The 13,219-nt window shown below is 44.7% G+C and overlaps 3 protein-coding genes across 4 annotated transcripts in view; 1 reads left to right on the top strand and 2 right to left on the bottom strand.

Annotated features, from left to right (window-relative positions):
- Positions 1-5,169, top strand: part of fryl (furry homolog, like) — a 57,512-nt gene extending 52,343 nt beyond the window's left edge. For both annotated transcript variants that reach the window (XM_071539072.1, XM_071539073.1), the window contains exons 59-63: positions 80-148; positions 1,136-1,153; positions 2,017-2,127; positions 2,838-3,031; positions 3,147-5,169. In XM_071539072.1, coding sequence (XP_071395173.1) covers positions 80-148; positions 1,136-1,153; positions 2,017-2,127; positions 2,838-3,031; positions 3,147-3,387 — 633 coding nt within the window. In that variant the 3' untranslated portion in view covers positions 3,388-5,169. The remainder of the gene's footprint in view (positions 1-79; positions 149-1,135; positions 1,154-2,016; positions 2,128-2,837; positions 3,032-3,146) is intronic.
- Positions 5,170-6,401: 1,232 nt separating this feature from the next.
- On the bottom strand, positions 6,402-8,175 carry zar1 (zygote arrest 1). The gene is made up of 4 exons (XM_071539075.1): positions 7,534-8,175; positions 6,964-7,056; positions 6,626-6,700; positions 6,402-6,545 (listed from the first exon to the last, which is right to left on the bottom strand). The coding sequence occupies exons 1-4, from the start codon at positions 8,173-8,175 to the stop codon at positions 6,402-6,404; spliced, it is 954 nt and encodes a 317-aa protein (XP_071395176.1).
- A 910-nt stretch (positions 8,176-9,085) lies between these two features.
- slc10a4 (solute carrier family 10 member 4) lies at positions 9,086-10,936 on the bottom strand. The gene is made up of 3 exons (XM_071539077.1): positions 10,515-10,936; positions 9,981-10,191; positions 9,086-9,616 (listed from the first exon to the last, which is right to left on the bottom strand). The coding sequence occupies exons 1-3, from the start codon at positions 10,907-10,909 to the stop codon at positions 9,086-9,088; spliced, it is 1,137 nt and encodes a 378-aa protein (XP_071395178.1). The 5' UTR covers positions 10,910-10,936.
- Between the last annotated feature and the right edge of the window lie 2,283 nt (positions 10,937-13,219).

Consider the following 13,219-nt stretch of genomic DNA (forward strand, 5'->3'; position numbering starts at 1 on the left):
TTTATCTCCCCATCCTTCTCTCAATCCCTATACTTTTCTGTCTTGTCTCTCACCCATCCCTGTCCTCCCAACCCTATAGTGGCTGGAAAACTGCAGGAAGACATTTGGCGACAAAGACAGCAACCAACGACCCAATACTCAGGCCCAGGTAGGACTGAACACTCACTAGTTTGATGACTGAGCATGTAATTAGTCATGTGTGTTAGACAAAAAGTCCTGTAGGAATCCAATAGGAATGTCATTAAAGAATCCAACTGGAATCTGTTGAATTTTGTTACTAATTAATTCATTAAGACTGGGTACTCCTGTATTAAGACTTATAGGACAATCCAGTAGCATTTTTTTTTATGAGTCAGATAAAAGTCCTCTAGAACTTTTGCATTATACACAAATCTTAAGATTTTTACCTACAACTAATTCTGTGAGCTAATACACAAATCTTAAGATTTTCAACTACAACTAATTCTGAGTTCATACCATCTTAATAATCATGATCATTTTGTTGTTTTCAGGAAATGAGAACTGAAATGTAGAAATAATTAAATCAAAAGGAATGAAGAAAGATTAGGATTGCAAGACAGACACATGGGTTTTATAGATGTAACTCATCTGACCTCAGTTGCTAGGAGGCTTTGCATGGTTTCTCTCTCTGCACCCTAGTATTGTTGATGCTTTCACTATCAACTAGCCGGAGCTTCTTGCATAAATCTGTGGACTTGGCACTCACAACTTCACTCTTTTCGTTTTCAGTTCTAAGGAGATGCTGTCATAGATTAAACCTCTGTTGTGCTGTTTGCAGTCATGAGGGAGACACTTAAGTGCATTCAGAGCTCTCTTACTCCACTCTCCTTCCTCTGTCTGTAGCCCCTACATCTGTCTCTTTCTTTCTGTCCCTCCCTGTACAAGCTGTTTCTCAGCTTCTCTGAATGTATGTTCCTGTTACTGCTGAAGTGAGCTCGTATGTGTATTGGCACTGAGCCTTCCCTGACCTGTATGAAGAAAAGATGATATGAAACCGCTCATTGCCCGCCAGGTCACTGTGTCTCAGCTGCCATGTTAAAGCTCACTAATTCTTGGTCTTTCTCTCTTCCTGTTTTGTTTGTTGTTTTTGTGACCTGCTCACCTTCTTGCTTAGCAAATGGAGAATCTAGCAGTAAGTGGTTCTCATATTCTAGACTCTTAATAATCATGACATCCGGACAAAACACTGACCATTTCATCTCTCTGCATATACCTGCGCTGTTGACACCCACAGACTGGGCTCTGCAACTCCACCCTCCTCTCTCTCTCGCTCTCTCTCTCTTGATCTCTCATATAACCCAGCTCAACTCCCCCACCCAATCATAATGTACTTTAGCTGGTATTGCACTATATGCTTTACTCTTGGTTACATCCTGACTGGATAATCAACTTCTTAACCCCTTTCGTATTCCATACCGATTCTGTCTGCAGATAGAAGATCTCTAAACTTCTAATCAGCGTACAGGGTTACTGTTGATTTCAGAGGGGGACGCTGCCTTGGGTTATCAATAGGACAAGATCGATGGAGAGATCCATATTGCCGTCAGGTTTAGATTACTTTCATTTTGCATGTGTTTTTCTCCATTCCCATACCTGTTCAAATCACCATTTTTTTTCCCCTCCATGTTTTCCTGGATTAGGCTCAGTTCTCTAACTCTTAGTCATTGCCTAGTTCTTTGGTTCATTCATTCATCTATTTAGCCGTACCCAGTCGCAGCGGGCCATAGGGAGCGTGACAGGAGGTGGTGATGGATAGCGTTCTAATCGAGAGCTCTGTGACTAATGCCAGCCTGTGACTAGTGATAGACCCTCACCTCTTGCTCCATGGCCTGAACCGGACGGCACTCCGCTCTAGGCTGTGTTAACCCTTTCATCTACTCCTACGTCTCTAACCCAGGATACCCACCTGTCTAATCATATGACCGTGTGAGTAATTTCAATGCAGAATAGGCCATTATGCCTGGCATATGACTGTCTTTTCTTCTGTCTCTGTAGGAGTTGGAGTTATGTCGCAGGCTCTATAAGTTGCACTTTCAGCTGCTGCTGCTTTTCCAGGCCTACTGTAAGCTCATCAGCAAGGTGGACACCATCAAGAGAGAGGCAGAGGTGAGACTAAAACCATACAGGATTTGGTGTTTGGGTAATTGTTTAAAATGTGGTGGTTGTGCATAAATCCAGTTCAGTTGTTTCGGTTCTCACACTAAGTCGTAGAACACACACCGCATTTTATGTCTGAGGCCAACAGTGAGATAGTTGGGATTTAATTGGGCTTCAGGTTTGGCTTGGAAAGGGACTGTGACACTGTGCATCTGTCCCATCTCCCTTGTCAGAGAAACAAGAATTGACAACTTGCACTTCATTGCACTTACACTAGACAAATGCACTATATTCACATGTTATTCCCATTGTTTTGTCTCACATTAAGCTGATACATAAAATAGCACTAGGTGCTTTTGTGCAATATAGGTCTCTTTGTTTGTTTGTTTGTTTGTTATTAAACTACAAGTTTTGAGACCAGCCACTACCAGTCCTGGTATTGAACCATCATCAGTTCACTGACTCTCTGGGCTGCAGACAACCACTATCTGGGCTGCAGGCTTATCTTACCACAGCTCTTTGGAAGAGCTTTAATCAGATTAAACGCACTTTATGAGATTGAATCATTTCTCACATGGAGTGATGGGGTCAGCTATTCCAGTTAATAATTGGTCAATACTGATAGATTTTTTTATACTGACTTCCTGTGTACATTTTGCACATGCATGCTTGTGTTATGCGATGGTATGATATGCATGTTTTTATGTCTCTCCCTTAAGGTGACCAACATGTCTGAGGAGCTGGCTATCCTGGAGAGCTGTTTGAAGGAGGCGGAAACGGGAAGTGATGGACAAGAGGATGTGTGTATACCGGACTCTGCCCAGACCAGCACAGAGACGGCCATCCAATCACTGATCGAAACCCTGAGAGCCAGAGACTTCAGCTCTGCCCTCACACAGGTCAAAATCTTCAGGCAAGTCGAACAAAACCCCTCTATCTGCAGTTCAGATTTGAACTTTTTGCTTTGCATCGTTAGTTATTAAAGTTCTTCTCTGCATCTACTAACCCTCCTCCTCTCCTCTCGACAGGTCTTTGTGGCCCAATGACATCTTTGGCAACGAGACAGATGATGCAGTCCAGACCCTTCTGCACATCTACTTCCGTCACCAGACGCTGGGCCAGACGGGCTGCCTGGCGGTGGTGGGCCCCAGCAGGGACCTGTCCCAGGCTAGCACCCGCCTCATGGAGCTCAACCTGCAGATCCGTGAGGCTCTGAGTCAGGCCCAGGCCTGCCAGCCCCACACCACCATGGTCAGCACTGGACTTTGAGCCTGTGACACTGCAGGCCCCAAGCCTGGACTGGACTAAAACAGCCCCCCTCCGCACTATCCAGACCTCACCTCCGCTGGAGAGAGTGGGTAGACGGCGAGGGGCTTCAGAGGAGGACAAGAGAGACTCCACCTATAAGGGCTAAAGGATGTGTGGGAATAACTGTGACTCTTAATATATATTATTATTACATGTATGAGTACTTAAAGCTAATATCATTTTTTTTCCCAGACTAAGCCAACTCGCAAATTCAGCTGCAATAAGTCATGTGGTGGTGTGCTTGGTATTGAGACTGGCCTGGGAAAGAGAGTGAGTACGAGAGGACGCAGTGGGATGGTGACAGATTTTTTTTTTTGTTTGGTTTTTGTTTTTTTTGTTTTTTTCTTTTTGGCGGAACTGACCTGACGGGCCTGTCGTACCGGCCAGTGGCCTCCTCGGCCCCGGGACTGGGAGACGGTGTTGAAGCATGTAAGTCAGTCCGGAGGAGTTGTCGTATGCGTGAGGACAGACTGTCCTGTCAAGATTCATAAGCAAACACACAAAAATCTAGTTAAAAAAAAAAAAAAGTTTTCAAAAGCATGCTTGAAAGAGAAAAGCACTGCAAGAATATTTTTTTGAGAAATGTATTTTTTATTAGAGCTAACATCCTAGGTTGTAAATGTTAGGATATTTAACATGTAATTGTAACCCTGGGGGAGCTGTTTGCCCTCAGGGAGTGTAAAAAGAGAAATATATCTGTTTATTGATCTGCTTTGAGAGGAGAGTCCCCTTCAACAGGTCTTCATGCGAAACTCACTCTTTAACCAAATAAGTAGCTGCCTTTAGAGACTTTTGACTGTGTGGTATATATTGGATATTCTGGTATACGCTCACACACAAATGCATATAATTGCACACAGGTGCAGACTGGCTACAACTCATTATGGAAACATCAATAACTTATTTTACTCTGTATATATTTTAGAAAATGTATAGTGTAAAACCAGTATTTTTCCCTTGTACTTTTTGTGTAATGCACTGTTAATCCGAATAGGATGTATGAAGCTAATGTGAGAAGAGAAAAGCAAGACCAGATTTAAGTCATTAATGATCCGCTCCATGATTGTCATCCAATCACACAAACTTCAACATTTCCCAAAGACTGCCTTGGTTGGTGTTTGTGGTCCTTCTCGCAAAGGGGGTCAGGGGTCATTTGGGACTGGCCACTTCTCTACCATTTTGATGGTGATGGCTCTAATGCAGCCTCTATCTCCTGTTGGACCGCACCAACCCAGCCAAGCCAAGTCATATGCATTCCTTCTCTCCACTGTGATCTTTTTGTTACCCTGCCCCCCAGCATAGGCTCTGCTTAAAGCCTTATGAAGGGAGACTGAGGTTTGCGTTTGTCCATGTTGGCTGATCCCGTTGCAAAGCAGTACTCATCGTCTGCCACAGTTTGATCCTGTTTTCCTCGAGGAAACGGCTGCCATCGAAGCTCTGCTACGCTTTCAGAATGGCCCTGCTTGCTGCCGTGACTGCAGGACACGACCCGTTATCTGAATGCTTTGTGGAAAACTTGTCATGGCACATTGTAACAATCACTGTACTCATTCCTCAGAGAGCTTTTTTCTGCTTGTCTGGTACATTTGAATGCTGTTCTTAATTATTTAATGGATATATTATTTACCTGGAAGATAATGTTTTAATGTAGAGGTGCATTATACAGTTTCCTTTTTTTTTTTTTCTTGTTCACTCACATACCAGCCTTCTCTCTGGATAAATAAAAACCTGATCATACAGTAAGTTTGGTCTTAAGTATTAATATAGGTATTAAATGGTGGAGGAAACTGCTCTGGCCACAGCAACACTACCAACTCTCAAAAAGGTGCCATTTTCAGCTACAGCACCATTGTCTCATGGTCAGCTGCAACTTGCACTACAACCTCAACTGAGCTGCTTCCTGGTATGTGAATGTGCAGCCAACCTAGAGCTGGCTCATGCTTGACTTCTACTGTACTGCCTGGGGTACCAGTGAACAGTGTTTCCCTTATGAAGCCTAAACAATGCCTACTATAATTCCCCTAAGCATTGTGAAAAGCACACAAGGAACAAACCCACAAGAGCCCAGCTGTTAAGGTATACAGAGGAATGGTGACAGGAGAAAATATTTTGATGTTAGCATTTCCTAGGCCACTAAGAGCACATTATTTCAGATACGATGATCTTGATGTGATGTTTGATTACTGTAGGGAAATTCTGTGTGAACTCGATGGGACTCTGAAGGACACTTCATCAATACGCTTGCAGACATGGGGTTTCAACCCGAGTCGTCCAGTTGAGTCTTCAACTCATCCACCCTACCTGAACACAATTTTGGAGCAGTATTTCATCTGCCAGTAGACTGGAACCCATGTGAGACAGTGAAGGATTTTAACTGGGTTATACTTGAGACTACCAAAGTATTGTGATACTAACCCCAAATTGTACATGTGCAGTGCTTCCTCTATTCAGTAGTGGTCACCACAGCAGGAGGTGCCACCAATGTTTCAGCGTCAGCTGCAACTTGCACTAGAAGCAAAAGCACCACTGCAAAACAAACCTCACCATGCTAAAAATTCAGAACTTTAGTATTAAAAAAAGTCACTGCATCACCTCATTGAAACAAAGGTTACATTAGTTAGGCATTTCTGCAGACTTTAAACAAAACTAAGCATTACAGATTCAAAAGCACTTTCACAGGCTCTTTGCGGTTAGTTTCTCTTCATGTCTTGTACCAACAGAGCCTCAACACAAAGTGAGTATGGGGGGAAAAATGCTCAAGTAAAGATTGCTGGGTAGCCATTTTATTTTACATTCACAAGTGGTGCATGCCATCAATTTCATAACGCAAAACAGGCATGAAATAAAGTATTGAAATGTCAAATATCTAGCCTGCATCCCAGATCCCCTTGTGCATCACTGGTGCCCTGGGCTGAGGACGCACCCTGCAGGACTGATGTAGGTGTGTACGGGGTCAAAGTTCAGTGGAAAGCTCCCTAGATGATGTACTTGAAACTGAAAGTGCTGTCACAGGAGAGCCGCTTGCCCTTGCATCTGCCACACAAATCCTGCCTGTGTGGCCGTTTGGGGTCAACGTGGCGTGGCGTCACCGCACAGCAACAACGCGCCTTGTTGCAAGTCTGGGAACAGAGGGCAAAGGTTAACTGGATGAGACAATCGACCATTTGAATGTCATTATTGCAGAGCAAAAAGGGCTTACATGACATGTGATGTCCTCGACACGGTATGGGTTAAATTCCTTTCGGCATTTTCTACAAAACTGTTTGAAGTACACCTGGAACAAGACACTTCAGTTAGAGCAGGGTTCCCAGATGTTTTCATGTCAAGGGGCCAATGACCCCCATAAGATTTGATTACAGGACCTCATTGGCGAAGAATTGATATGATTTGGTACAAAACTGGACAACTGTTTGAAACCTTCTGCAGGTGGGAAGATAACAGTGGGGTTGAGTGAAATGACCGTTAACCATTCCTCAAACTGAATTAGGAAATGAAGGGACAGAATGTGGTTGATTTGGTCTAAAGAAATGAGCTCACCTTGTTGGTGCCCTGAACGCACCACACATAGGCACTCTCCCATCGCAGGTTGCATTCTCTGCAGTGATAATATCCGTACTTTTGTTCCAGAAACTAGGACAGAAAAAAAGTCAAGTCAGTCACGGTCTAGTCAGATTTTCATCGATTGACTAAATCTCATGATTGGGACCTACCAATAAAAAAATAAAAAGTTGTGATGTGAAAAGATGTGTTATCACTCAATATTAGACAGATGTTTGATTTCCCTCCAAATATGCCATCCCCGATTAGTTTCCACACAAAGCTAGTTTAGATGAGAAATGTCAGAAAGTTGACTGTCCGGAGTAATCGCCACTATAATTTCACTGAGCAAACATTGGACATCAACACTAGGCTTTTTGGTTACTCCGATGATAACGAGTAGAGCATGCTTTTGAAGTGGATGACGCAAATTAAGATACCCTAACGAGACACTTTGTAACTTTTTAAAGGCAAGCAACGAAGTAACCAGTTATTTTTTAAATGTAACGTCCCCCAACAGTTTGAGTAGGCTAACCTGCCCAACTGGTGAGCGCGTGATATGACACCCACCTGGAACCGTACGCGCGCCTTGACCTTCGACCCCTCGGGAACTGGCTGCACATCTTCAGTCTTCACTGGTGGTTTTGTCTTGGTCTTTTTGCGCTGGCCGGCGGGCTTTGCGTCCTCGCTCTTCCCCGCGGCTTCAGGCGGCTCCCCGGGCGGCTCTCCGGTCTGCGCCTCGCACGACGCCTTGTTGTCTTCCACGAGGAACGAGGTGACGCTCCTGTAGGCGATGGGTGAGTATACAGCAAGGGTGCGGGGATAACGCACAGCGCCCGCCTTGGGGCTACCGCCGCCGGGTGTCGGGGCCTCCTGTCTCCTTTGGCGCAGAGAGTCCCGCTTCATGGCCAGGAGGGTCCGGGGGCCGATGGCGCACTGCACCGAAGCGTCCTTCTTCGGGTTCACCTGCACCGCCACATCTTTGGTATTTGCCTTCCTGAGCCTCGGGGTGAGTTTGGGATTGATTTGGGATAAGATGGACTTCAGCTGGGCGCGCTGGTGGTTGTTAAAGGCATCCGAGTTGTCCCCATAGTGGGAGAGATAACTTTTGTATTTCCACCCCGCGTCTTTAGGTTTGGGGTACCTGCCCGTGTAAGGATTGTAAGATGAATAGAAATAGCTGTCGACTGGCTCGTCACCATACGTAGCCATTTTGTTCAGCCAACTCAGGCTGGTTGGTGTAGCCATTTAAATAGATTGGGGGACCTGGGCTCTCCATTAGTCCTAATTGTGGTCAGGTGTGGGGCTGCGTGTCGTCTGTCTGAATACAAAACAGGTCAAAAACACGAGACATGTGACAAAGGTATAATTAGAAGCTTTATTTTTGTCCATACCATATATTTTCTTGATATACATGTGTTAATAATATACACAATTGTACATTTTGTTCAGACTATTAGTCTTATGGAGCATATAGTTACTGGATTGGCACTGCGTGGTTGGAAATGTGTACATGTGTAGGTATTGTTGATATGCTTGTCTGACAGACAGCTTCCCAATCCCTTTTCCCCGAAGTCTCTCTCTCTCTCTCTCTCGCTCACTCACACACACACACACACACACACACACACACACACACACACACACACACACACACACACACGGTGGACTTGAGGAAAAAAGGTGAGTAATTGGGACGGAGTGTAGATCTGATCCTCTTGTTGAAACTAAATGCTGTTTCTTTGGTGATGTATTGTGAACCTTTGAGTTGGTTGAGCTGGCGTTTATTGATGAATATTACTTTCACAGATTAAAGTAACGCTTAGCTGATGAAAATTGCTTTGTAATTAACATAGCTATGTTCTCAAATAAACATGTTCATGTTTTTCCTTTGCTATATTAAACATGAATCTGGCTTGGTTGGATTTGGCAACGTTTCTCTTGAAGCACCTTTTTTTTTCAGCAGTCGATAATAAACATTCTGTACCCACTGGATTCCCCTGCATAGTCTCCCTCTGTTTTCCAGAGGTTGTTTATGAATGACAATAAATAGTATAATAATTCCATCAGCAGGTCTCATTATGCGCCACCACAACTGTAGTGGGGATTTGTCTTTTTCACATTAAACTGGAGTTGAGTCAGGAGGACAAGGATCCAACATGATGGTGTTTGGGTCACTCACTGTCACCGCACCATAAGATGAGTCAAAACCAGTATCCTCATCTTGAAACCTTTGATATGTTATATCCGTGTCATCGCCATCCCCCATGGGGTCTTGTTTGTGCAGAACCTCCTTTCTGTACATCCTGTATGCCAGGATGAAGATGCCAGCCTCGGCTGCTTGGAACAGAGCGTACAGCAGAGGGAACATGTACATGCCTCCCATCAGGTGAGGGGGGAAGGTGAGCTTCAGTATGGCGGTGCACAGCTGCACGTTCTGGCACCCTGTCTCCAGAGAGACGGACCTGCGGCTGTTAGGCGGCAGGTCAAAGAGCATAGCCAGTCCATAACCTGCAGCGTAGCCACACAGAGGCATCAGCACGGCCACCACGTACACAGAGGGAGGGATGGTGGACAGCAGCTCGGGCCCCAGCATCGCCCCGGTCAGGATGAACAGCATTATGAGGGTGACCAGCAGAGACCAGAGGGATACCTGGAGAGAAAACATTACAGGATGAGCATGGCTTTTCCAACTCGGGTCTGCATGCATCGGTGTATCTTGTATTTGGTACTACGTTTCTCTCTGTTGTAAATCAGGTGCCCCTCCCTCATGTGAGCGACTTTTATCATGAAAGGGAGGAGCACTTACTGACAAAGTGCCTCTGATGTCATTGTGCCCTGCGGTCAGCATCGCCTCTTCTTATGACAGGTATGGAAAATTACGCAGTGCGCTTTTACGCAAACGTGGTCGTTAATCTAAAGTATTCAAGGTCGACAAATCACATGGAATAATCAGGGTCTTTAATTGACTCATTTTATTCACTTTGAGTGGAAAACTAACTTTGCTCTTAAATTACCTTTAAAACGATGTCTGCTACCCGCGTGTAGCGATATCTTAGCGCCACCCCTAAGCCAATTGGGATGAGAGTGCTGCACAGGGTCAGGATGATGGCCCCGAAGGGCATGAGGTTCACCACGGGGGTGTTGATCCAGGCACGACTGTAGATCCACAGACACAACGGCATCAGCACCAGCGCCAGCAGCGTGGACGATATGGTCATGATGATGCTGGGGAGACGGGAGCGAAGACGCACCATTATAGCATTATAAGATGGATGTGATCAGCGGCCATAAACAGTGTTTGATTCTCTGAATTAAGTTTGACCAAGTTCTCACAATTGGCATCACAGAAAATACATAAAACGCATGTGATTAACTTTAGAGCCATGCGCAAAGACCTTTACTAATCTCCGAGACCTATGCGTAATTGCTGAATATTATACTTAGAACAAACACAGATAGTTCAGTTTTGTGTACAACTTCACTTGGTAAAGCACTACAGGTTATTTTAAGCCAAGCAGGAATAGCGTGATTGTGTATTACTTAGTTACCTGAGATTCATCTCTCCGTTCACCAACAGAGACATTATATTTGACAAGTTCCCTCCTGGACAGCAGCCACAGAGCAGAACGGCCATAGCCGCTACATCATCCAGAGAGAAAGCTAAAGCCAACAGAAAGGCCACCAAGGGCATGATAACAAACTGACACACGAGCGCCAGCAGCACCCCGATGGGTCTCCGGATGTGCTCCCCAAGCTGGCTGATCTCCACCGTGCAGCCCAGCCCCAGCATGGTGAAGCAAAGGACAAGTCCCACAAATACATTGATTCCGTGACTCAAAGGGGAATCCCAAAAGGCAGGCATCAGGTGAGAGGACGCTGACGGCGGAGCGGCCATAAGCTCGGCTCCAGCGGCAGTCCTGAATGTGTTGGCGTCCAGAAACATGGGACCACTGACCACGCGTAATCCGGCCATGGCAAAGTCCTCCGGAGAATCGTTCACGTGCACCACTCGTTTCAAAGTGTCGGTCATCAAAAGGGCTACTAGGTCAGCATTTGGAGCATCGGTACCCAGCGTGCTGGAGTTCTCCATGGCGCAACCGGAGGACAGAGGCTCTCCACAGTCGGTTTCTCCCTGTAGGTGTTGGTGCGTAAAATGATTCCCCTAGTGGCGCACTGTCACAAATGAGGAGCAGCGGAGGCTCCAGTGGTCAGAGGATGTGATGGTGCCATGGCAGTGTGTCTTAAAGCGACTCACTGAGTCTGTCTGGTGCCACGGATTGGCTCCCTGATAGACGCACATTACTGGAGGGGAGTCTGCACACGGGCTTTGGAAAGCTTCAATAAGAGTGGATGGGCCCGATCAATAACATGCAGGCTGCCCTTTTATATTGCGCTCCGACCCTTATATGGAGAAAAGGTCCTTTGGAAAATATCAACCTAATCATTATATATTGACAATTTTCCATTTGGAAAATTACGCCTTTAACTCTTTAACTTTAGTAGCTCACCAGAGGTTACTTTTCCTTACGATTTCTTTAGAATTACACGTGCTCATTTAGGCGCGTGGGAAATTGAGTTTTAGTTGAAACAGCTCTTGGTCGAGGGTGAGTAAGCTCAGCCTGCATAAAGGGAAATTGTGCTCGTCTTTATATTCGTGCATCGACTGTAAAAATCTGCGTGCCCGTGTCTTTTGTTCTCTGTGCTATTTCTGTCTTTCATGAATCGGTTTGAGCGTTGCGCATGAAAGTCTTGATCCTGAACTATTGGTCCATGTTGCGCATGTCTGATGTATGATGTTGTAGTAATAGTTATTAATGTGTGTTATTGAGCTCACAATTATAGCCAAAGTGGAGCCTTAATGGCCTAATATGGCACGATTGTATTATAGCATTCGTCACCACAAAAGCTACTTTTTCAATATTTAGGTGTCAGCATTAGATATGACTGAATCTATTAATTAGATAGGGCTATAGTTCTTAAGCGATTTGTTTGAAATCTGGGCATGTGGTAGTTGAGATTAGAAAATGATTTCTTGTGTAACAATAAATAAACACAAATCACAGTTTAAACAGTCATCATTCTTTTCAGCATCCAACCCACAAATAAGGGCTACCAATTATGAAGGTACATCATGTTATATACTGTATAATTCATCAGAACGTGTTTTATTATACTATTGTGTGTAGGTCAGATAATGTGAGGAGTATTTGTGAAAAGTACATAAATGAATAAAAGTACAGGAGGAGTACAGCACTCCTCCGCTTGTTTGGGGTTTGGCTTCACCACATCTCTACTGTCTTGCCCAGTCTGTTTTTGTGTCAGCAGAGAGTGGCACAGAAAATACTCTCACTAAAAGCCCTTTAGAATAAAACCATGGTTGCGTAGCATGGCACACACTGAGGAAGCGAGTGAGTAAATGCATGTCAGATGGCCTCAGGGCGCCGGTGTCCTGAGAGAAGCTGATGGGACAGCTTGAACCAGCGAGTGACTTGTGTTGAAGCAGGGTGATCAGTCTCCTCCCCCTGGTGGAGTCTCAGGCTGTGACACCCCCTGGCTCTGTGGGGACTCAGCTGCAGCACCTACTGTATCTGTGTATAGGATGTGGAGCAGTGGGGACCTTACTTTAACCTGAACCTCCACCCAGCTCAAACTGTTCCCAAAGACAACTTGCTCGAACCTGTGGTGTTGCTGAGGAGAAGTCAGCGTTAGTATCACTATATCAGTATTGTCAATTTTATGTTATAGACATACTGAAAGCAGTATTCCCCTGTGCAGAGTCCTGCTTCTGTCCTGTCCTACCCATTATCTGAAGCAGCAGATATGTAAATATATTCATTCTTTATTACACCACCATCACTGATTGAACACGAGCAATAGTGTGACTGAAGCAAGTCAACAAATAAATACTATCTGATTATTGGGCCGATGTTACTTTTGTTTTAGAAATAATAATCAATTTAAGCTTACTCTGACAGATTTGGGACCAAATCTCTTATAAAGAAGTTATATATGACATAAAACCTGCTGGAAGTTGAAGAAATCTATTCAGGGAGCCTGGTGATGCTTCACATTCTGATATGTCGTAGGTTAGCCCTTTTTCCTGTGACGCCATGAGGTCAAATGCAACTCAGGTGTTTTTTCCCTTTCTCTTAAAATACACTGGGTTGGAATTATTTTCAAAGATAACTGTTTTCACGAGAGTTAATTTTCCAATTTGGGGAGGTTGAAGATAACTTGAAAGCCCATGTATCAA

Source organism: Centroberyx affinis, unplaced genomic scaffold (genome assembly GCF_046629955.1).
Source record: "Centroberyx affinis isolate AG114_WGS23_722 - 3 ecotype Tasmania unplaced genomic scaffold, CSIRO-AGI_Caff_v1 ptg003390l_1, whole genome shotgun sequence".
NCBI classification, from domain to species: Eukaryota; Metazoa; Chordata; class Actinopteri; order Beryciformes; family Berycidae; genus Centroberyx; species Centroberyx affinis.